Source organism: Aotus nancymaae, unplaced genomic scaffold (assembly GCF_030222135.1).
Source record: "Aotus nancymaae isolate 86718 unplaced genomic scaffold, 86718_ANA_hifiasm-v0.15.2.pri h1tg000039l, whole genome shotgun sequence".
Classification (NCBI taxonomy): Eukaryota; Metazoa; Chordata; class Mammalia; order Primates; family Aotidae; genus Aotus; species Aotus nancymaae.
The window spans coordinates 5,043,671-5,065,201 of NW_026988453.1; the positions used below are offsets into that span (position 1 = coordinate 5,043,671).

At 49.9% G+C, this 21,531-nt stretch overlaps 2 protein-coding genes across 5 annotated transcripts in view; both read left to right on the plus strand.

Annotated features, from left to right (window-relative positions):
• IPO9 (importin 9) overlaps positions 1 to 8,665 on the plus strand; it is a 58,492-nt gene extending 49,827 nt beyond the window's left edge. For all 4 annotated transcript variants that reach the window (XM_012459502.3, XM_012459505.3, XM_012459503.3 and 1 more), the window contains one exon: positions 410 to 8,665. In XM_012459502.3, the coding sequence (XP_012314925.1) occupies positions 410 to 520 (111 nt within the window). In that variant the 3' untranslated portion in view covers positions 521 to 8,665. The remainder of the gene's footprint in view (positions 1 to 409) is intronic.
• A 6,304-nt stretch (positions 8,666 to 14,969) lies between these two features.
• On the plus strand, positions 14,970 to 18,383 carry SHISA4 (shisa family member 4). Its single transcript, XM_012459490.2, has 5 exons — positions 14,970 to 15,139; positions 15,519 to 15,690; positions 16,558 to 16,691; positions 17,476 to 17,643; positions 17,875 to 18,383. The coding sequence occupies exons 1-5, from the start codon at positions 15,067 to 15,069 to the stop codon at positions 17,919 to 17,921; spliced, it is 594 nt and encodes a 197-aa protein (XP_012314913.1). The 5' UTR covers positions 14,970 to 15,066; the 3' UTR covers positions 17,922 to 18,383.
• The last annotated feature ends 3,148 nt before the right edge of the window (positions 18,384 to 21,531 follow it).

The following is a 21,531-nucleotide window of genomic DNA, read 5'->3' on the forward strand; positions in this document are numbered from 1 at the left end:
GTGATCACACCACTGCACCCTAGCCTGGGCAACAGAGCAAGATCCTGTGTTAAAAAAAAAAAAAAATCCACTTATAGTTTATCATGGGAGCCTCACGGGAAAGACTCCTTGTCTTGGTGAGTAGTCAAGGGCTTTGGCGGCAGGGGGTGGAACTTTGCACTTGATGTCTTGTCATTCAGCTTCTAGAGGGTATGTTGTGAAGGTTTTGGGGTGATAGAGCCTTGGAAAAATGTTGTTTTCCTATGAATTACCTAAACTAGATCCAAGAACATGAAAGACCATCCCTCAGGGAATTGGCATTTGTCTAAAAACCAGCATTCCCTGTGCCATTTGGTTGTGGTTCTTGCTCCACTGCAAATGGGTGACCTTGCAGCCTCTCACTAATGCCACTCTTTTTCTTTTCCTTCAGGCATATCTGACAGATTTCCTCTGCCAGTTTGCTCAGCAGCCCTGCTACATAATGTTTTCAGGCCACCTTAATGACAACGAGAGGCGAGTTCTACAAACCATTGGCATCTAAAAAGGGGAACCTTTCTACATTTCCTCCTTCTGGCCCAGCCACAAACCATTTTGCAGCCCTCAGTGGCCTTAAGATGTGCTTTCTTCTCAACCTAAAGTGGCATCTTGACCTTTGGCCCTTGGCCTCAGCAGTGACATTGATGACAACTCAGACCAGGCTCACCAGTGCCGGTCACTTAGGAATGCTGGAACAAAGGACATTTTTCAAAGTTCCCCTGAAGACATCCCATCTCTGGAACCTTTTTTCTCCCCAACTCTGCCCTAACCTCTGTTCCTAGAGCCCTCTGCTGGCCAGTCCAGAAACATTATTGCCCAGAAGAATTAGGTGTTCATGGATTATTTTGCCTCGCCTCAGGAGCACAGGAAGTCACTACCATTTATATTCTGAAACAGACCTATCTACGTTCATAGGACTTCTGATGTGTTCAGATAGGAATCCTCAAGAGAGATCATTATGCTTTCTGCCCTGGACCACTGCTGCTCTGGGTTTTCAGGAGGAACAGGCAGGAGCAGCTTCATTCTAAGCCTTTCCAGTGACCTCTGCCTTGCTTCCCTTCTATAACACTAAGGCTTCTCTGTCAGAGGAGGTCATCTTGTTTTTGCCTCATTGCATGACATAACCTTTCCCCTTAAGCTGTTCCTATATATACATGCACACACAAAATAAGCCAGACAGATAGATGGCAATTTGATTTTCCTTTTTTAGAAAAAAAAATGGGGAAAAGGGATTTTTTTTTTTTAATTCACCTGACCCAACTATATTTAATATGGCTCTCCCACACATTACCACAGAGTCTGATATTCAAAAGTTATCCCCTCTCCCTCAGGAAGCCTCTAAAGTGGTTAAGTTTTAGCCCTCAAATTTGCAACATGTATTTTTCTAGGACAGTAAAGTAATCTTTACAAATGAATTTAGTTGCATGGTATAAGGTGTCTCAGCACCTGTTTTTCTTCTATTCCCTTTAGAAGGGAAGTAAGAGTAGTAGGGGAAAGGATTAGGTGGAGCCTATTTAAACACTCTAATGTGTCTTGGCAAACCTAGCCTAAAATGATTCTTAGAGAACTGGCATTGTTTAATCAAATAGAGAGATTCCTTAATTGGGAAGTTTAGTCTGTTTTGGGTTCAAATAGTAAATGAGGATTAGAAAATCATTGGGAGAGGCTGGGTGTGGTGGCTCATGCCTGTAATCCCAGCACTTTGGGAGGATGAGGTGGGTGGATCACTTGAGGTCAGGAGTTCGAAGCTAGCCTGGCCAACATGGTGAAACCTCGTCTCTACTAAAAATGCAAAAATTAGCTGGGCCTGGTGGCGCATGCCTGTAATCCCAGTTAACTTGGGAGGCTGAGGCAGGAGAGTCACTTGAACCTGGGAGGCAGATTGCAGTGAGCTGAGATCATGCCACTGTACTCCAAGGCGAGACTCCACACACAAAAAAAATCATGGGGAGAAAGATGAAGCCTTTTTTTGATAATGCCCACATCTGGTTTCCCATTTTTAGTAGCCACAGAATATTTCTTTAGATTGGCATTCTCACGAAGAAATAGAATATAAAGTGAATCTGAATCTCCACTCTCTGGGCATTGACCATTGGACTTAGGAAACCTAATGATAGTGTAGCTAGTAATGCCTTCATGCCACTAGGTGTCCACAGTGTTCGACATCCATGACTGAGATTGGAAGAACAGAGTTAAAAGTTTTTACTATCTTTGAAAAGCCTGCGGGCATGTTCCAGTTGTCCCCTGCCAGCCAGATTCTGAGGTTAATCCTGCTCATAACCCTGCTTCTTCTCCACATGGCATTGGGGGAGTTGCTGGGGAAATGGCAGGTCTGACCAAGTGGTGCTCAGAAAACCACTGTCTCAGCCTTGCTCACTCCATAGTTATCTCAAGGCAATGCCAGTCGGGTTTGGTGCTAAAGGCCTCTGATTTTTGGCACAAAAGAATGGTCTCATGCCAGCAGCATTGAACTGCTGAGCTTGGGAAGGCTTACGGCTCCCACACAGACTGAGAATGATGTGGGTCCCTCTGGGTCTGCTAATTAGAAAAACGTTCTATATCTAGTGCCAAAAGTGGTCCTAAGTCCCTTGGCAAGGGTCCTTTCTGCTCTTGTGCTGATTTGGGGGAGGACCGGGCATCCTGCCTCAGGAGAACTTCAGTCCTGAGGAAAGTAGTAGTATCACTTAAGGGCCCCCCGTGGCTAACAGGTAGTCAGCTGTGGCTGAGAGCAGAAGGTCTTGGACCCCTTGGCATGCACGTACTTAATTGTGTTTCCAGAGCATTTTTATATACATTATCCCATTTAACTTTTATAACAGGATCACAGAGTGGATATTCCCATTCTGTTAGTGAGAAAAAGAGTTGGAGAGATTATGTCCAGTGTCAGCAGGAAGGAAAAAGATCTGTTGGAGGCCAGTACATGTTGACAGAAAGTTGAACTCTAGACCATACTTTGTCTCCTGTCTTTGGCCAAAGGGAACTAGCTTCAGTCTGAAAAGGGCAGCGCTAAGTGGTTAGAAGGAACTATAAATTTCAAGGTAAGGCAAATGAAGTAAAAATAAAAAGGAGCACTTAGCTCTCTGAGACATTTTAGTCTCCTGACTCTGGTAAAAACAGCAGCTGGGTCACCAAGGGGTTCCCAGAAGTTTGTTGAGCCTTTATTGGAGTTAACTGAAAAGAAAATAGAAGAAACCCTAGAAGACTGAGAAGTTCAAAGTTCAAGAAGGAAGCTGATAACACAAGTTACAGACGTATAAGTGACATTGATTTGGAAAGAAAACCTACAACAAATGAACCAAAAGCAGCTAACTAAGAGTGATGAGTTTAACAGATGCTCATTGTGGACTTCAGAGAAAGTGATTCTGAACTGGCCTTATAGTCTTTGTTAACTGGTAAAATAATCTGGACATAGTAAAGTCAAAGCTTTAGGGAGATAGAGAAGTTGGGAACTGACCACCAACTAACTATAAATTCACTGATTGTGGGTTGACCTGATATGTGCCCCCAGGACTCTGTTCTTGGCCACTCTGATATTAGTGATTACTTTTTTTATGCCTTACCCATTCCACAAAAGAATTTGAAGCCATTTACACAAGAGATAGTACTAGTAAATTAGGAATGTTAATCAGATTTTTAGATAACAAGAAACCCCTAGGAAGGATGACAATTTGTAATCCGAATTTAGGATCCAAACAAATACCATTACAGCCTATAAAAAAGAGCAGAATCTAAATGTAACATTTCAATAAATGCAGATTGACAGTATCTGTGGAAAGACTTGAGGACTGTAGAATACTGTGCTCTCACAGTATTGCGTACCAGTAATAAGTTTTTTGGCTGGGCATGGTGGCTCAGGCCTGTAATCTCAGCACTTTGGGAGGCTGAGGCAGGCAGATCACCTGAAGTCAGGAGTTCAAGACCAGCCTGGCCAACATGGTGAAACCCTGCCTCTACTAAAAATAACAAAAATTAGCTGGGTGTAGTGGTACACGCCTGTAATCTCAGCTACTCGGGAGGCTGAGGTAGGAGAATTGCTTGAACCCGGGAGGCAGAGGTTGCAGTGAGCCGTTAGGCCACTGTACTCCAGCCTGGCGACAGTGAGACTTCATCTCCAAAAAAAAAAAAGTTATGTCAGGAGGGTCAGGTGTGGTGATTCACCCTGAAATCCCAGCACTTTGGGAGGCTGAGGCTGGCAGATCACTTGAGCTCAAGAGTTTGAGACCAGCCTGGGCAACATGACAAGACCTTGCCCCTTAAAATTTAAAATAATAAAAAGTTTATTATGCCAGGAACCTTTTTTTTTTTTTTTTTGATACAGAGTCTCACTCTGTTAACAGGCTGGAGTGCAGTGGCGTGATCTCTGCTCACTACAACCTCTGCCTCCTGGTTTCAAGTGATTCTTCTGCCTCAGCCTCCCAAGTAGCTGGGACTACAGGTGTGTGCCACCACGCCCAGCTAATTTTTGTATTTTTAGTAGAGATGGGGTTTTGCCATGTTGGCCAGGATGGTCTTGATCTCTGGACCTTGTGATCCACCTGCCTTGGCCTCCCAAAGTGCTGGGATTACAGGCGTGAGCCACCACACCTGACCCAAGAACTATTAATGTGTCCAGAAAACTCCAGTGTGGTCCTAGGATGAGATGATAAAAAAAGTTGTCTAGGATAGTGTGGACACATTAAGACACAGGTTGTGAAGGGTCCTACAAGGCCTGCTTCCTCTAGAGAATGAGAAACCACACTGAGTATTCCTGTGCCTATCAGTCATCATCATTGCTATGTTCTCTTCTAGTGCTCAACAAGAGCACCAGACAGATGAGTGCTCTGCCAGAGGAGAGCTAAGATGTAGAGGACAAATCGTGTCAAGGGAAAAAGGCTTGAAGGAGCTAAGAATGCTTAGCTTGGAGAAGAGGCAATAGGACACGGCTTTGGGAAGTTTAAGGATGGTCCAGTGAAATACATACTACACTTTTGCACCCCAGCTAAGCTGACCCATGATCAATGAGTAGAAAATAAAAGGCCAATTTCTGGCTACTCTTTTTTTCACCACCCCCCTGCCCCCCCGCTGCCCCATTTCAGTGAACATTAGACATGCAAGTTCCGTGCTAAATGCTGGAGGGGTTGGCCCCTTTCCCTCAAGGAGCTAGTCTAGTAGGAGGTCAGAAATACAGATGGGCCCGAACATAATGATGGTTTGACTTCCAATTTTTCATTCAGCTTTAGGATTGTGCAAAAGTTATACACATTTAGTAGAAATAGTACTTACAGGTATCCATACAATCATTCTGTTCTTCACTTGCAGTACAGTATTCAATAAGTTACATGAGACATTCAATGCTTTATTATAAAATAGGCTTTGCATTAGATGAGTTTGCCCAACTGTAAGCTAATGTAAGTGATCTGAGTAAGTTTAAGGTAGGCTGGGTGTATTAAATGCATTTTTTACTTACAGTATTTTCAACTTTTGTTGGGTTTTTTGGGATATGCCCCATTTTAAGCTGGGAAGCATCCGTAGTATAATAAATGTGGGGAGTGCTGTGAGAGAAGTAAGTGTACTGGGTTTAGTTCCCATTGCCCAAAAGAGGAACTGACTAATGGTAACTGGGGGGAAGAAGTCAGGTAAGTGGCACGGAGAAGACAACCCGTGAACACTTGCAAGGAGCGAACAGTACCTGTTTCTGGAGTATTTAAATGCCAGTGGGCATGCTAAATACTTTTACCTCACTTAGACCACCTACTAACCTTACAAAGTAGTTCACTTTGCTCACCCAGTTTTACAGATTGATGAAACTGAAGCAGACATATTAACCTGTCAAAGGTCACACTGGAAGTGTGTGATTACAGTCCAAGCAGCTTGTACTTGTTGCCTGTTTGTTTTGCCTCTCCTGTGTATTTGCCAGGCAGATGAGAGTGTGGTAAGACATTGCAGAGAAAAAGTAAGAAAAGGCCATCATGAAACGATTTCATTTTCTGACCTTATATGCACATTGAAAATATTGAGATTTATGCATAAGTTCATGGGAATCCTGGCCAGAGATAAAGCTGGAAGGACAAGTGAGGGCTAGATTGTGAAGGGTCCTACAAGGCCTGCCTTCTCTAGAGAATGAGAGACCACTCAAAACTACTAAGCAGAGAAGTGACATGATCAGGTTTTGTGTCTTAGAATGTGTTGCGGTGTTGATCCAATTGTGACTAGAAGGGTAACTTGGAACCTGGATTGAAGGGGTAGGAGATGGGAGAAGGGAATGCAGTCTGGCAGCAGCTACAACAGTCCAGGTGGGAAAACTCCGAGCCTGGACTAAGGTTGTAACTACAGGGGATAAGGTAGAAGAGCTGGACTAGAGATGTTGTTGACAAGGGAAAGTCAGTAGGACGTAAAGAATGACAAATAAGGACTTTCCAAAAGTGAAATGAATTGTGGAATGAATTGTCTTAAAATATTGCAGTGAGTTCCTCCTCCTCAATCCAAGTGCCCAAACGGAGGCTGGACCTCTTGTTAGCAGTAATATCTATCACGGGAAAATTCCCCATTCTCATGGGGATTTAGACTAGGTTTTAACCATACTTGACCAAGATTTCAGTAGCAAAGCACCCAAAAGTAATTGTAATAAAATTCCAATTTTTGGCCAGATGCAGTGGCTCACGCCTGTAATCCCAGCACTTTGGGAGGACGAGGCAGGTGGATCACCTGAGGTCAGGAGTTCAAGACCAGCCTGACAAACGTGGTGAGATCGCGTCTACTAAAAAATATAGGCCAGGCATGGTGGCTCATGCCTGTAATCCCAACACTTTGGGAGGCTGAGGTGGGAGGATCACTTGAGGTCAGGAGTTGGAGACCAGCCTGGCCAACGTGGCAAAATCCTGTCTCTACTAAAAAAATGTTTTTAAAAATTAGCCAGGCATGGTGGCGGGTGCCTGTAATCCCAGTTACTTGGGAGGCTGAGGCAGGAAAATCTCTCGAACCTGGGAGGCAGAGGTTGCAGTGAGCCGAGATCATGCCATTACACTCCAGCCTAGGCAACGAGTGAAACTGTCTAAAAAAAAAAAAAAAATTAGCCGGGCATGGTGGTGGGTGCCTGTAATCCCAGCTACTCAGGAGGCTGAGGCAGGAGAATCACTTGAAAGCAGGAGGTGGAGGTTGCAGTGAGCCAAGATCACACCACTGCACTCCAGCCTAGGTGACAGAGCAAGACTCCATTTCAAAAAAAAAAAAATTCCAATTTTTGTGAATTATTTAAGTTTCTCTGATGGATGGTGCAGGTCAACATTAGCCATCTAATGACCCTCACATTTCAGTTTTTTACTTTTTTGAGTAGGTGGGAAAAGGGTAGCATTACTCCTGGCTTCCTACAATTCAAAATTATACTAGGGTTTTTAAACACGTATAGAATACATGATATCATAGCAAATGTGCTGTAGGAAGAAAAACTGAGGAACTACTGGCATGACTAGGAGGCCTAGGAAATCCCTTCCAGGCTTGGCATGTTTCCATAGTTCTGACTTGGCATGATTACATAGCTGAGGCAAGTGACATTTCCTTTGAGCCTTGGTTCCCTCATCTGTAAAATAGGGATCTAATACCTACCTCACAAGATTGTAGTTAGAATTAAGCATGACTTCATGAAAGCACCTCTAGTGGTGGAAAATGTCCCATCCTATCCCCCACCCATAGCTGGGAGCTATGTTTGGCTCATTCTCCCTGACTCACTGGATTACACTGTGACTCGGTTCAATTTCACACATGCTGCTGCTAAATTAAGGTCTTGGTGAGCCTTTGGGAGGACAGCTCTGAGGAGTGAATTGTAGCACTGCAGCCCTGCCTGAGGAGCAGGATAGAAACAGGTGGTAGGCCCAGCTCTTGCCTTCCACCTAGTAAGCAGTTTTTCTGTGGTTAGCTGTGTGACATTATAAACTATTTGAGTGTTAATTTGCTTTCACTAGATTCCCCCCACCCCGCCCCACTTAGTCCAAGAACATACCCTAATTCTTTGCATTTCCTTGCCTTAGTTGCTTTTGCAGGGTGGACTGCAGGATTGCATGAGAATAGCCATGCTTCTGGACCCTATGGTGAAAGCTCTAGTGAACCGTGATCAGGCCCAGGGTCCTGGAGGAAGAAGGGGGAGAGAAAAAGGGGGGTCGTTTCCCAAAAGATAAGTCAGCGACAAAAATGTCCATGAGACTTATGAGTGGTGACGATCCTGCCCTGATTGTGGCTAAGCACCTGGAGATGATAGAAGTTCCTAGGGAAAAGGCTGCATGGAGTTCCCCGGGATGCTGGGCCCTGGTCACCAAGGCTCACCAACACTTCCGAATTTGCAAACTTAAGAGCATATATAGCTAGGCGCGGTGGCTCACGCCTGTAATCCCAGCACTTTGGGAAGCCGATGCGGGCGGATCACGAGGTCAGGAGATCAAGACCATCCTGGCCAACATAGCGAAACCCCGTCTTAAAAAAAAAAAAAAAAAAAGAGCATGTATGAGCAGAACCTGGGCAGACCAAGGCTTAGAGGGCTCACCTTAATGTTTTCGAGACCCCAGGACCTTTTCATGATTCTGGAGGGGGAGACAAACCGTAATAACAAACCAGGTAGCAGGATAAAGACTCATTCTCGTCTATTTTGGTTAAAAGAAAATAAAATTGTATTTCTTCCACACTTGATTTTGTGATTGCAAATTCATAAGTAATATCCCTGGTCAGCTCCCTTGATTCATCCTTGCCACAGGGAGGTTCACTGGCAAGAGCACCGAAACCCGTGCCAGTGCCCTGTGGTGTGACCTTGAGTAAGTTCTTTTTCCACTGAACAGGGAGAGAGACACAATTAATTAGAGTGTCTCTACCAGTTCTAACTTGGGGATTCTAGTGGGTTGAACTGAACGATAGTCCATTTCCAAAAGACAAAGACAAGACCAGAGGGGAGTAGAGGTTCCTTCAAGTTTGCAGAACCAGTAAATGGCAGAGAGGACTTGTATCTAGTTAGTGGTTCAGAGCATGGGCTCCGGAGCTAGGCTGCCTGGATTTGAACCCTGGCTCTGCGACTTGCCTGTTGGGTGACTTTGGACAAGCTCCTTAAATTATGTCTCCATTTCCTAATCCGCAGAACAAGTATCTGTTTCATGGAGTGATTGTAAGGATTAAGTAAAGTTAATATACTAATACAAGGCATTTCGCAGTGCTGCCTCATAGTAAGTGTTAATGTTGGCTATTAGTCTAATCCCGAGTCTCATGCAGTGCTCACCACCTAAACCTGCCTTTACAGAGCTGGCCTTTCCGAGAAACCCTGTGCCTCTGTAGATTCAACACTCCCATCTGTGCAGATGGCTAACAGCTAGGCTGAAAACAGAAACCCTAGGTTGGAAAGGGTCAGCTGGAGGGCTGAGGCCCGTGGACCCAAATCCTCCCCAGGAGACAGAGTAGGCACATAAAGGAGAGAGCTATAAACAGAGTCTTCCTCCTCCCTTACCCTCAGATCCAAAAATAACACTTGTCTACCCCCATCCTGCCCAGCTGGCAGAGTGGCAGGTTGAGTAAGGTGCCATTTAAAGATAACATGGCCCTCCCCATCTGCCCCACTGGCTAGGCTGGGCTCCTGAGGCCAGGCCTTGGCTGCCTGGGACTGCTGCTGCTCTCACAGCCACCCAGAGTGTGCCTGAGTAGGGGGCTGCTCACAGCTGCCATCCAAGCCAGACTGGCTACACTCCCTTCTTTCCTGAGGCCCAGGCTGTCCTGGGCACTCTACAAGCAAGCAGAAGCCTGGCATTCTGGGAGAGGCAATTCCACAAAGGCATTGGTAAAAAGTCCTTCTGGAGAAGGGTGCTTCATGTATATATATATATATGTATATAAATTTACAGGGTACTGGTGCAACTTTGTTACATGGAAGAGTGCTCCTTCTTACCAGCAGGCGGGCCACAGTGAGGCTGATCCTCACTGTCCTTCACCCACCCTCCACTTGCAAATCCCTTCCACCCAGAGGACAAACACAGGGACAGTCTCATTTACAGCAAGAAGGATTAAAGCTAGACGCCAAGAAAAGCATTCTGATTTAAAAGAGATATTTGCTTATTCTGGGCAATGAGAGCCAAAAGCCCAACTAAGTCATGAGACCTTGGCCAAGTCCTGGTGCTTTCCTGGGCCTTACTCTTACTAGCTGTGGACTGCAAGGAGAATTAGTGTGTCCAAAACTCTTCCAGGAAGGGTGTGACATTAAATCAGGACAGGGCCAGGTGTGGTGGCTCATGCCTATACCCAGCACTTTGGGAGGTTAAGGCAGGTGGATCACCTGAGGTCAGGAGTTCGAGACCAGCCTGATCAACATGGAGAAACACTGTCTCTATTAAAAATACAAAATTAGCCAGGCATGGTGGTGCGTGCCTGTAATCCCAGCTACTTAGGAGGCTGAGGCAGGAGAATCACTTGAACCTGAGAGGTGGAGGTTGCGGTGAGCCGAGATTGTGCCATGCTCCAGCCTGGGCAACAAGAATGAAACTCTGTCTCAAAAAAAAAAAATGGCCAGGTGCAGTGGCTCATGCCTGTAATCTCAGTACTTTGGGAGGCCAAGGTGGGTGGATCACAAGGTCAGGAGTTCAAGACCACTCTGGTCAACGTGGTGAAACCCTGTGTCTACTAAAAACTACAAAAATTAGCTGGGCTTGGTGGCAGGTGCCTGTAATCCCAACTACTTGGGAGGCTGAGGCAGAAGAATAGCTTCAACCTAGGCAGCAGAGGTTGCAGTGAGTCAAAATCATGCCACAGCACTACAGCCTGGGCAAGAGTGCGACTCCATCTCAAAAAAAAAAAAGGAAAAGAGGAAAGAATGCAGGGTCCTATGGAGGGAGAGAATGTGTAATTACCTGTCTGCAGGAGTTGGGTTGCCAGAGTCTGGGCAGGGAGGAAAAGGAAAAAGGAGGTCAGAGTAAAGGAGAGTGTGTTCCTGGAGAGTACTGACTGACCAGAGGCAGACATTTGGAAAGGAATGGAGTTTCCCTTATCTTGGAATGGCTCAACTCAAACCACCCGCCAACAAAAGTGAGGCAGGAGCCTCCACAGTCAGAGAACAGGGGTGGGGCAGGAGCAGGGTGGGATGGAGGCTCTGGGGCCCAGGGCCCAGGAAAGTAAGGAGGGCCTCAGGAATGCCTGTGTCAATCTGCTCTGATAGAAAAGAGGAGCATGGAACGGGTTGGGAGGAGCCTTGGGCTGTCATTCAACCCAGAGGTGAGGTGACTCAGCAGAGCACTCCTACCACAGCCCCCAGCCAAGCCCAAACTGGGTCACAGGCATGGTCCCAGCCCTTCCCCTCCTCCTATCCTTCCCTACTCCAGATATCCCTGGCTATCTTCTCACCACATGCAGAGGCCTGCTAGAGATAAGGGCTGGGCATCAAGGTTGCCCTGAGTACATCCTCTTTGTGTCAGGCATAGCACTGAGTATTTTAGACATTTTTGTTGTTGTTGTTGTTTTATTCAAGACAGAGTTTCACTATTTTTGCCCAGGCTCGAGTGCAGTGGTGTGATCTTGGCTCACTGCGACCTCCACCTCATGGGTTCGAGCGATTCTCCTGCCTCAGCCTCCCAAGTAGCTGAGATTACAGGCATGCACCACCACGCCCAGCCAATTTTGTATTTTTAGTAGAGATGGGGTTTCTCCATGTTGGTCAGGCTGGTCTCGAACTCCCAACCTCGGGTGATCTGCCCACCCTGGCCTCCCAAAGTGCTGGGATTACAGGTGTGAGCCACTGGGCCTGGCCCTTTAGACTTGTTTAAAGAGAAGCATGTGGTGAAGCTGAAGGGCCTGGGCTTTGAAGCCACAAAAGTCCAACTGCAAATCCCAGCAGTGTGAGCTGGGAGAACTACACTTCCAACTTCAGTTTCCTCATCTGTACAATGGGATGAGCTCACTGGCAATGTTTGCTGCTGGTGTTATCATTACCATCATATTCCAGACACCCTGGGGAGAACCTCCTACTGGCAAAGCCTATGTTTTGTCTCAAGTGATCACAGATTCCTCTGCCTCCTCTTTTCCGGGAAAGGATTTCTTTCCCTTGCTGGGGATTAAGAGACCAGCTTGGTGAGGGGAGGATATTCCGGTGTGCCCTTACCTGGAGAAGGTGTAGTGAAGCCCTTCCAGGCTTGAAGATTTAGATGACCTCTTCCAGGGCCCCAAGTCCTCCCACCCAAGTCCCTCCCCACTCCCGGCCAACTCTATGGACTCTTTCAGGACCCAGGTTCGTTTTGGCGACATAAGCTAGCCTCAGCTCTCCATCTACAGGCTCCAGTATCCCTCGTCAAGGTAAGAAGTGCCAGTTCTCCCAGTGTGGCCAGTTCTCCCCTCTGGTGGGCCCACAGCCCCTCTCTTCACTCTCTGTCCTAGTCTAGTCACCTCCCATTTCATGAACTGAAACACATTCTTAGAATTTTGCAATTAGGGCCGGGTGCAGTGGCTCACGCCTGTAATCCCAATACTTTGGGAGTCCAAGGCGGGCGGATCACCTGAGGTCAGGAGTTCACAACCAGCCTGGCCAGCATGGTGAAACTCCATCTCTACTAAAAATACAAAAAATTAGCCAGTCATGGTGGTGCAAGCCTGTAGTCCCAGCTACTCAGGAGGCTGAGGGAGGAGAATTGCTTGAACACAGCAGGTGGTGGTTGCAGTGAGCCAAGATCATGCCACTGCACTCCAGCCCTGGAGACAGACTGAGACTCTGTCTCAAAAAAAAAAAAATCATTTTGCAATTAGTAAATCACTGATGATGTTGGTGCATGCTAGATGTCATTGCAAGCTGGAAGTGTCAACTAGGGGTATATGTTTTGAGGAGAGCTAGTTGGAGAAAAAAGCAGAAAAGCAGGAAAGTAGTTAGAGAAGGATGAGTTTCAGGAAGAAGGTGCTTTGGTTTGGTTTGGTTTAGTTTAAATAGGAAAGACTTGAGATTTCATTTTCTTAAGGAAAAGAAGCTGGTAAGGTGGGAGAAGCTAAAGACACTAAAGAGAAAGGGTAATGAAGAGACAGATCAGCAGGGGCCAAGGGTACACATGGGAGAGTCAGCGCTGGGCAGGAGACAGCTCTTCATCTGAGGATGATTCCACCAACAATGACTGAGCACCTATGGCAAGGGCTGGGTGGCAACAGTGAACACAGCCACGTGGTCCCTGCAGTCATGGAGCTTTTAGTGTAGGAATGAGGAGATGGATGGCAATGGGCACACTGAGTAGGTGGTGCTGGATTCAGAGGCGTCTCTCTCTGTCCCTGCTGCTGCATTTGTGACTGTGTCCTGTGTGAGGACATACTCTTGCCCATCAGGCTACCAGCAACTTTCTGGGGCTATCCTCTCCCATTCCAGCTCTCTTGGGTAGGTAGCCCCACAGGGGCCCAGGATGGGGTAGCTCCTCTTTTGGCTGTCCTTCCCTAACCTACTAAGATTCTACGGGGCCTTCCACGGACCTGCCCTGGTTCTCTCACCCCGGAACACAAGAAACGCTTGCTGTCTGCACTGTTGCAGCTGGGGATCAACCGTGATTTAAATTTGGGTCTTCTGATGCCTCTACCCTTTACTGTCTGTATTATCTTGAACAAGTTCTTTAACCTCCATGAATCCTAGTTTATCTGTCTGTGAAATGGGATTTATAACACTTACCAACCTCGCTTAGTTCATGGAATTGTGGAAAGATTCCAGTGAGGTAGATGCGGAAGTCTGGAAGTACATGTAAAGGATGTAGATGGCAGGGGATTAAAGTAGGCTTTTGATGTTCTCCTGGCTTAATTTACAGTTCCTATGAGGGTACCTCAAGTAGCATGGGGCATAGTCACTGGCACTCAGTATAAATCTGTGAGGGGACTGATTGACCTCTCCCACCCTAAAACAGTCTCCACCTGGAATTAACGGTTGCCCAGCTGGGTGCAGTGGCTCAAGCCTGTAATCCCAGCACTTTGGGAGCCCAAGGCCGGTGGATCACCTGAGGTCAGAAGTTCCCCACCAGTCTAGCCAACATGGTGAAACTCTGTAAAATACAAAACGTTAGCGAGGCATGGAGGCAGGCACCTGTAATCCCAGCTACTCGGGAGGCTGAGGCAGGATAATTGCTTGAACCTGGGAGGCGGAGGTTGCAGTGAGCTGAGATTATGCCATTGCACTCCAGCCTGGGCAACAAGAGCAAACATCCGTCTCAAAAAAAAAGAAAGAAAGAAAGAAAGAAAGAAAAAAGAAAAATTAACTGTTGCCCTCCCTATGCTCCGGTGGCTACTGCAGTACAGGCTTGTTCTGTGAAGGGTTTTCACTGTGAAGAGTGTTTAACTGGATGGGCCCCAGGTGGCCCCAGCAGCATGCCATCCCTGCCAGTGAGGCCATGGGCTGATGCATGCCAGCGCTGTCCACTTGAAGGGGGAAGGGTCCATCATCAGGAGCCAGTGCAGCTGGCAAGGTCCAGGCCTGTGGGCACCGCTGGGGACAAAGCCACTCTGAATGCCTCTCAATGAGGGCTTGTGTTCTGGGAATGGGGGCGGGGTGACATCCAGCCTCTTTCCCTCTCCATCCCCACAGGATGTCCCAGGCTGGACACGGCAGAGGAGGTCCCCTACAAGGGAAGGTCCAGCCCTGCCCCTCCAGGGTTGGCCCATGTGTCTGGGCATTCGGAGGTGGCACCAGAATCAGGACTTCTGGAGTCCAGCATACTGATTGGACCCAGGCCGGGGGCAGGTCCAGGACACAGTCAGACTTCCCTGGCCCAGTGCCCAACTGCCCGCGGTGCCCATGGTGGCTCGGACGGGAGGAACTACCGCGGAGCCGGGGACTGGGGGAGCAGGGCAGTGCTCTGCTGGGTGAGGGGCGCCCAGCTCCAGAGCCGGGGCTAGGTGGGCGTCGCTGGTGGGTGGACTCCTGGGCGCTGCGCGGAGCCGCGCCGGCTGGGTTAGCGCGGGCGGGGCGCTTAGTCCCGCCCCCAGAGGAGGCGGAAGAGGAGCCCGAGCCTGGCCGCTGGCTGGGCCCCGCCGCAGCTCCAGCTGGCGGGCTTGGTCCTGCGGTCCCTTCTCTGGGAGGCCCGGCCCCGGCCGCGCCCAACCCCCGCCATGCCACCCGCGGGGCTCCGCCGAGCCGCGCCGCTCACCGCAATCGCTCTGTTGGTGCTGGGGGCTCCCCTGGGTAAGGGGATGGGGAGTGATGCGGCGGGGTCCGGTGGGATGGAGGAGGAGGAAGGGGAGGGGCAGACCTGGGGGGCTCGGGCGAGGGGCTTCTCGAGACCCTTCGGCTGCCACGGGAGCCTTGGTTGTTGCTGGGTCCTCAAGGAGAGGGAAGAGGGAGCGGCAGGATGTTGGGCCATGGGAGTCTGACCCCGAGGTGCAGGGTCAGCTTTAGTCAAAGGCCTCTGGGGCTCCGGGCTGAGCCCCTCAGTGTGGAGACAAGGGGCAACCGTCAGTTTTCGGGAGCCAGCGGGCTGGGGACCGCCGGGGGAGTGGGGCTGAGGGTGACTGGGGATGAACTGGCCTGGCGGCCACTGGGCACCCCCAACCCCTGCCCGCAGCGCTGGCTGGCGAGGACTGCCTGTGGTACCTGGACCAGAATGGTTCCTGGCATCCGGGGTTTAGCTGCGAGTTCTTCACCTTCTGCTGTGGGACCTGCTACCACCGGTACTGCTGCAGGGACCTGACCTTGCTCATCACGGAGAGGCAGCAGAAGCACTGCCTGGCCTTCAGGTGGGTTCCTGCCTCCTCACCCTCACCCCCTCCTCCATCCTTTTCTCCAGAGGCCTCCCTTCCTCCCTCCCGGACTCCTGCCTCTTCTCCATTGTCCACCTCCACATTCTTAGCTGAATGGAGTCACAAGGACTCCGGCTTGGCGACAGAGCTAGGTGCTTAGGTGCTGGTGCCTGGGAGTTCCAGAAAAGGCATGTTAGTTACATTCATGGGCTTTGGCTGGGCCGGGGTTTCCAGGTTCTTTCTGGAGTCCTCCTTCCCTTTGGTCCTGCCAGGTCCTGGGGAGGGAGGATTCAGGGTCAACACCTGGATGACAGTGTAGCTTTGTGGAAGGAGCTCTGGCGCAAAGGCAGGAGACTTGGGTTCGATTCCCAGGTCCACTTCTTACTAGTCGTGTGATTTTGGAGAAGACACTTGCCTTCTGTGGGTCATTGCTTCCTCTTCATAAAATGAGCAGGTTGCCAAAATTAGTGGTTGTCAGACTTTTTAAATATATCACATATAAAATAGATGTAGAGACTAGTGATTGAAGTGGAGTTCGGAAAAAATGGCTCTAGATTATTTCTAAGGCTCCTTTCAGTGATATTATGCTGTATGTCTGATCATGTAAGTTACAGATGCAAAAGCAATGGTTGGGGGTGCACTGCAAATCCCCGTATGCCTCACACTAGCCAGCCAGGCAGCACAGCCTTCTGGGAAGTAGAGGTCCTCTAAGATCTCCTTCACAGGGACTGGGCAGAGCCCCACAAGGAACCCCAAATCTCAGCATGCTGTGACCCCCCCTGCTGGCCAGGAGTTGGAGCCAGCATAATGAGGACTCCCTCCTATGAGTGTTGGAAGGTGAGAGGACCTGTTCTTTGTCTAAAGTCCCAAGACCATAGCAGGCATCGCCTCCGCCGTGATCCTCTTTGTTGCCGTGGTCGCCACCACCATCTGCTGCTTCCTCTGTTCCTGCTGCTACCTGTACCGCCGGCGCCGGCAGCTCCAGAGCCCATTTGAAGGTATACTCAGTACCGGGCAAGATGGGCCTCAGATGGGCTGGGCTAAGCCCCATAATGGGCAGCAGAGAGTTCACGGATTGGGTAAATTCTGTAGTAATATGTGCTTCTGTATACACACACCTGCCAGCATGAAAACCCAGACAAATGCTTGTAAACCCATGAATATTAGAATGTGCCCAGGGGTATATGGAACGTCAGACTGTGTGCATTTCTGTGCATGCACATGAATATTCAGATGTGTCCAGGAGTGCAGTCTGTCGACAATAGTGAGTGTAGTGGGTGTATGCATGCACATGACTCTTAGTTAGGAGTCGGGTCTGTAATGATGAACGTTAATTGAATGTGCTCCAGTGGACAGCAGAATATGTGCCTGAGTGTAGGCATGTGATGCACATATGCCCCAACCTGATGACATGGGGACGGTGACACCATATGGGAGATCAGTATAGGACGGAAGGCCTAAGAGAAGACCCCCTTAGTGGCAGCTCTGCTGGATTACAGGATACCAACCCAAGTGGGACATTCCCTGGGCTGTGCTCCCTGGTTCATGAGCTCTCTGAAACCTGCTGAGGGGAGCAAACTTGCTAAATGCAGATTGACCAGCTGGGGCCACGTGCACAGCTCCCTGCTCAACTCTGCCAAGCAGGGTGTGGAAGGCAGAGGTGGTCAGCCTGGAGCTTGCCAGAGGCCAGCCCCAGAGTGCTTACCTTGGTTTTCTGGGCAGGAGGAGGAGGCTTCCCATAGGAGATGGGTCTCTGAATACTGATCCTTCTCCCCTACCTAGGCCAGGAGATTCCAATGACAGGCATCCCAGTGCAGCCAGTATACCCATACCCCCAGGACCCCAAAGCTGGCCCTGCAACCCCACAGCCTGGCTTCATGTACCCACCTAGTGGTCCTGCTCCCCAGTATCCACTCTACCCAACTGGGCCCCCAGTCTACAACCCTGCAGGTAAGTAAGCAATCTGGAGCCCCTTGCTGCTGCCTTCCCCGACCCCTTGCCCCGGGACCTCCCCTGTGCTGCTCTCATTCGCAGATTCTCTCTCCCAGACTTCCTCCACCTCTAGCCAGAAACCTCCAGGCCCACTCTTCCCTATGGGTCCTATCTGCCCCCAGGGGTAAGGGGTTACTTTTCATCCACCAATGCCACCCCTCACCCTCATCCTTTCTCTTTCGCTTTCAGCTCCTCCTCCCTATATGCCACCACAGCCCTCTCACCCAGGAGCCTGAGGAATCAGCCATGTCTCTGCTTCCCCTTCAGTGATGCCAACCTTGGGAGATGCCCTCATCCTGTACCTGCATCTGGCCCTGGGGGTGGGCAGGAGTCCTCTAGTCACCAGGCTCCAGACCAACCCAAGCCCTGGGCCCTACTGGGGACAGAGCCCCAGGGAAGTGGAACAGGAACTGAACTAGAACTATGACAGGTTGTGGGGGAGGGCTTGGGATTGTGGGCTATTTTTACTGGGGGCAAGGGAGGGAGATGGCAGCCTGGGTCACAGTGCCTGTTTTCAAATAGTCCCTCTGCTCCCAAGATCCCAGCCAGGAAGGCTGGGGCCCCACTGTTTGTCCCCTCTGGGCCGGAGTAGGGGCACAGAGGAGGTTCCATCAGCAGCTGGCAGTAGCCATCCTCTCTGGCTGCCCCACTGGCCAGGACTCTGGCCTGCTGGATTAAAACTGTAAAGACGTAACTCATATCAGTCGCATCATTGGATCCATCCACACCTTCTAGGAGCACTGCCTTCAGCTGGGTCCAAACTGCTGCCCACTCCATATTCCAAAAGTAAGGGAGGGCCAGCACCAGCACCATCCTCACCCCCATCCACAGGCAGAACGAGGCGAGCTGGATGGTTCCTGGGCTGCTTCCTAAAGCCAATGAGGTGAATTTTACCACAGCTCTGAAGAGATGCTCGTTTGCATTACAGAGATTCCCTGCTAGGGGTCAACAGTTCTACTGCAGCTGAGGCACTGCTAACTGTACAAACAAAGACAGTTCTCCCAATCAGGTACCCTTAGATTCATTTTGGGCCCCACCACTTTCTGACCTTGGTCATGTTGCCAAAGGTCTCCAAGCCTCAGTGTCCTCGTCTATTGATGGGGATAGGCTGGGCACGGAAGCTCACGCCTGTAATCTCAGCATTTTGGGAGGCCAAGGCAGGCGGATCATCTGAGTTCAGGAGTTTGAGACCAGCCTGGCCAACATGGTGAAACCCTGTCTCTGCTAATATATAAAAAAAAATTAGCCAGGCATGGTGGCAGGCGCCTGTAATCACAGCTACTCGGGAGGCTGAGACAGGAAAATCGCTTGAACCCAGGAGACGGAGGTTGCAGTGAGCGAGACTGTGCCACTGCACTCCAGCCTGGGCAACAAGAGCCAGAATCCATCTCTAAGTAAATAAATAAATAAATAGAATGGGGATAATACCTCATGGCTGTCGTGAGGATGAAATATTACGTACATGAAATTGTTAGTCCTGTCCTTTTCTTCCTGATTAGAGAACCTAGGACTAGGAGGCAGGTGGAGGCACTGGGTGACCGAAGAAACCGGTGCCAGGTGCTCCTGTCAGTTGCTTGGATCGCCAGTTCCCAGGTGCATGTCTGTGGCCCCCACTGAGCCACACAGTGGGAGATATGACCTTTTCTCCCCCTCCTCTCACAAATACTGCCTAGAAATGCCCCCGTCCTGGAGCTGACTGGCTTTCTTCCCTTTCCCTGCTCCCTGGGGTCATGGTCCTTGTGCTCTCAGGACTTGTCTGGTGACAGATCCAGGAAAGGAGGTTTTATCATTTTTAATTCAAGTGGGAAAAGTGTCAACTCAGCTTGGCAAAGCCCCACCAATGAAGAGCTCCATCCCCTCCCCAAGCTCCTTATCCAAACATCCCCTAAGCCCAGCCCTCCTTTTCTCCCCATCCATGGGTACTCCAGCCCCACTGCAGCCTCAGGCTCTGCTCTCCTGCCCTGCCCCCTCAGACCTCTGGGCTCCTGCAGCCCAGCTGGGTTCTGGATATGGCCATTGTGCTGACCATGCCCCCTGGGCCTTCTGCCACCCACATAATCTTGAGGATTACCTCTTTTCATACAGCCTGGAAGGCAAGAGCTCCTGAGCCAGGGTTTTGGGGCCAGGGTCAGAAATTCCCCTGGATGGAGCTCTACCCCTAGATTGACAGCTTTCCCCTTCCCAGTGAAATCTTCATGGGGCCCACATGTCTGCCCCTGGATCAGACCCAGACAGGGAGAGGCTGCTGATGCTGGAAGAAACAGGGCTGAGGCCACAGATACAAATCCACTTTCTCTGTGAGGGTGGGGACAAGAGGTGGGAGCTGGAGCCCTGGAGTGCCTGGGTCACAACTTAGGAAAGAGGGTCTCCAGGTCATCTGAGGTTTGGAGTCCAGTCTCCTCTCTGCTGGAAGAGATCTACACTTTAAGGTTTTTTAGTTTCTCCGAGAAATGATGTGTAAATATATGCAAGGTGATGCCGGTCAGAATTAATTATCCTTGAATCAACAACCTGGTGCCAGTGAAGAAATGCTTTGTAGTCTGGGGTAGGAGGCAGGTTTACCCCAGCTGAGACTGGAAGAGTGGAGTTGCCTCATTTTCAGTCAATTAACTCTGCAAAACACTGAAGAGAGGGACGGGCGTGGTGGCTCACGCCTGTAATCCCAGCACTTTGGGAGGCTGAGGCGGGTGGATCACGAGGTCTAGAGATCGAGACCATCCTGGTCAACATGATGAAACCCCGTTTCTACTAAAAATACAAAAAATTAGCTGGGCATGGTGGCACGTGCCTGTAATCCCAGCTACTCAGGAGGCTGAGGCAGGAGAATTGCCTGAACCCCGGAGGCGGAGGTTGCGGTGAGCCGAGATCGCGCCATTGCACTCCAGCCTGGGTAACAAGAGCGAAACTCCGTCTCAAAAAAAAAACACTGAAGAGAATGCAAAACGGAGCGAAACTGTGACAGAGTAGGACTTTCACATGCTCTGAGCAGTGAAGATGGCTCTCACATATCCTGGAGTTCTTTAAATGAAGGCAACAATCCTTACATCTCTTCCCAAAGCACTGCAGTGCCCTCTGACCTCACCTCATCTGACTCATCGTCTGGGAAACAAGGGGAGCCCAGCAGGGCCAGGGGAGCACAAAGCTGTAGTTGCCTCTCCAGATTGCCTTGTTCCTCAGCTAGCACCCCTGAAAGCCAGTCAGGCACCCTATAAGGGCAGGCAGGAGTGAGGGTGGGAGGGGCAGTGTCCCTCAAGGATTGGGGGACCTCAGTAGTGTCAATAGGGTCCTGCTATGCTAGGAGGAAATGGTGAATTCGGTCTGGAAGGCATATGTGGATAAAAGGGGCATTTTCAGATAAAAGCAAGAGGAATGCATTCTTAGGGCAGGAATCTCACCAGGCTGGGCCTGCTCCAGGGGAAGCAGATCTCACAGGGGAATGGGAAGGGTCAGGTGCAGGGAGGGAGCTAGGGCAGGGACACGTGGAAATACAATGGGCAGGGGGGAAATGTGGGCAGGAAAGGAGAGACACCCTGGGGGAGGGGAGAAGAGGGGCCAAGAGGTGAACAGAAGTGAGGCATGTGGGAGCGTGGAGTAACGGAGGGAGGGGCAAGTAAGGGAAGGGCCCTAGAGGGCTGGAGGAAGGAGGGAGGGAGGAAGGGAGAAGAGGGCCATAGGCAGGATGAGTGGGAGGTGCTGGGGGAGGGGTACTGAGGGGGCCACACTCTCTGGGCCACTCTTAGGCCAGCAGCCTGGCCCAGCTCCATAGCCACACAGGCCCTAGTCAGGCCAATGTCAGAGGTCAGGGGCCCCAGCATGGCCATGCAGGTTGCAGAGTAGGGGGCAGCA

Coding starts and splice junctions, on each gene's coding strand:
- SHISA4 (XM_012459490.2), top strand. CDS start 15,067: ATGCCACCCGCGGGGCTCCGCCGAGCCGCGCCGCTCACCGCAATCGCT. Junction 15,691..16,557: donor AAGCACTGCCTGGCCTTCAG/GTGGGTTCCTGC, acceptor CTTTGTCTAAAG/TCCCAAGACCATAGCAGGCA. Junction 17,644..17,874: donor CCCAGTCTACAACCCTGCAG/GTAAGTAAGCAA, acceptor TTTCGCTTTCAG/CTCCTCCTCCCTATATGCCA.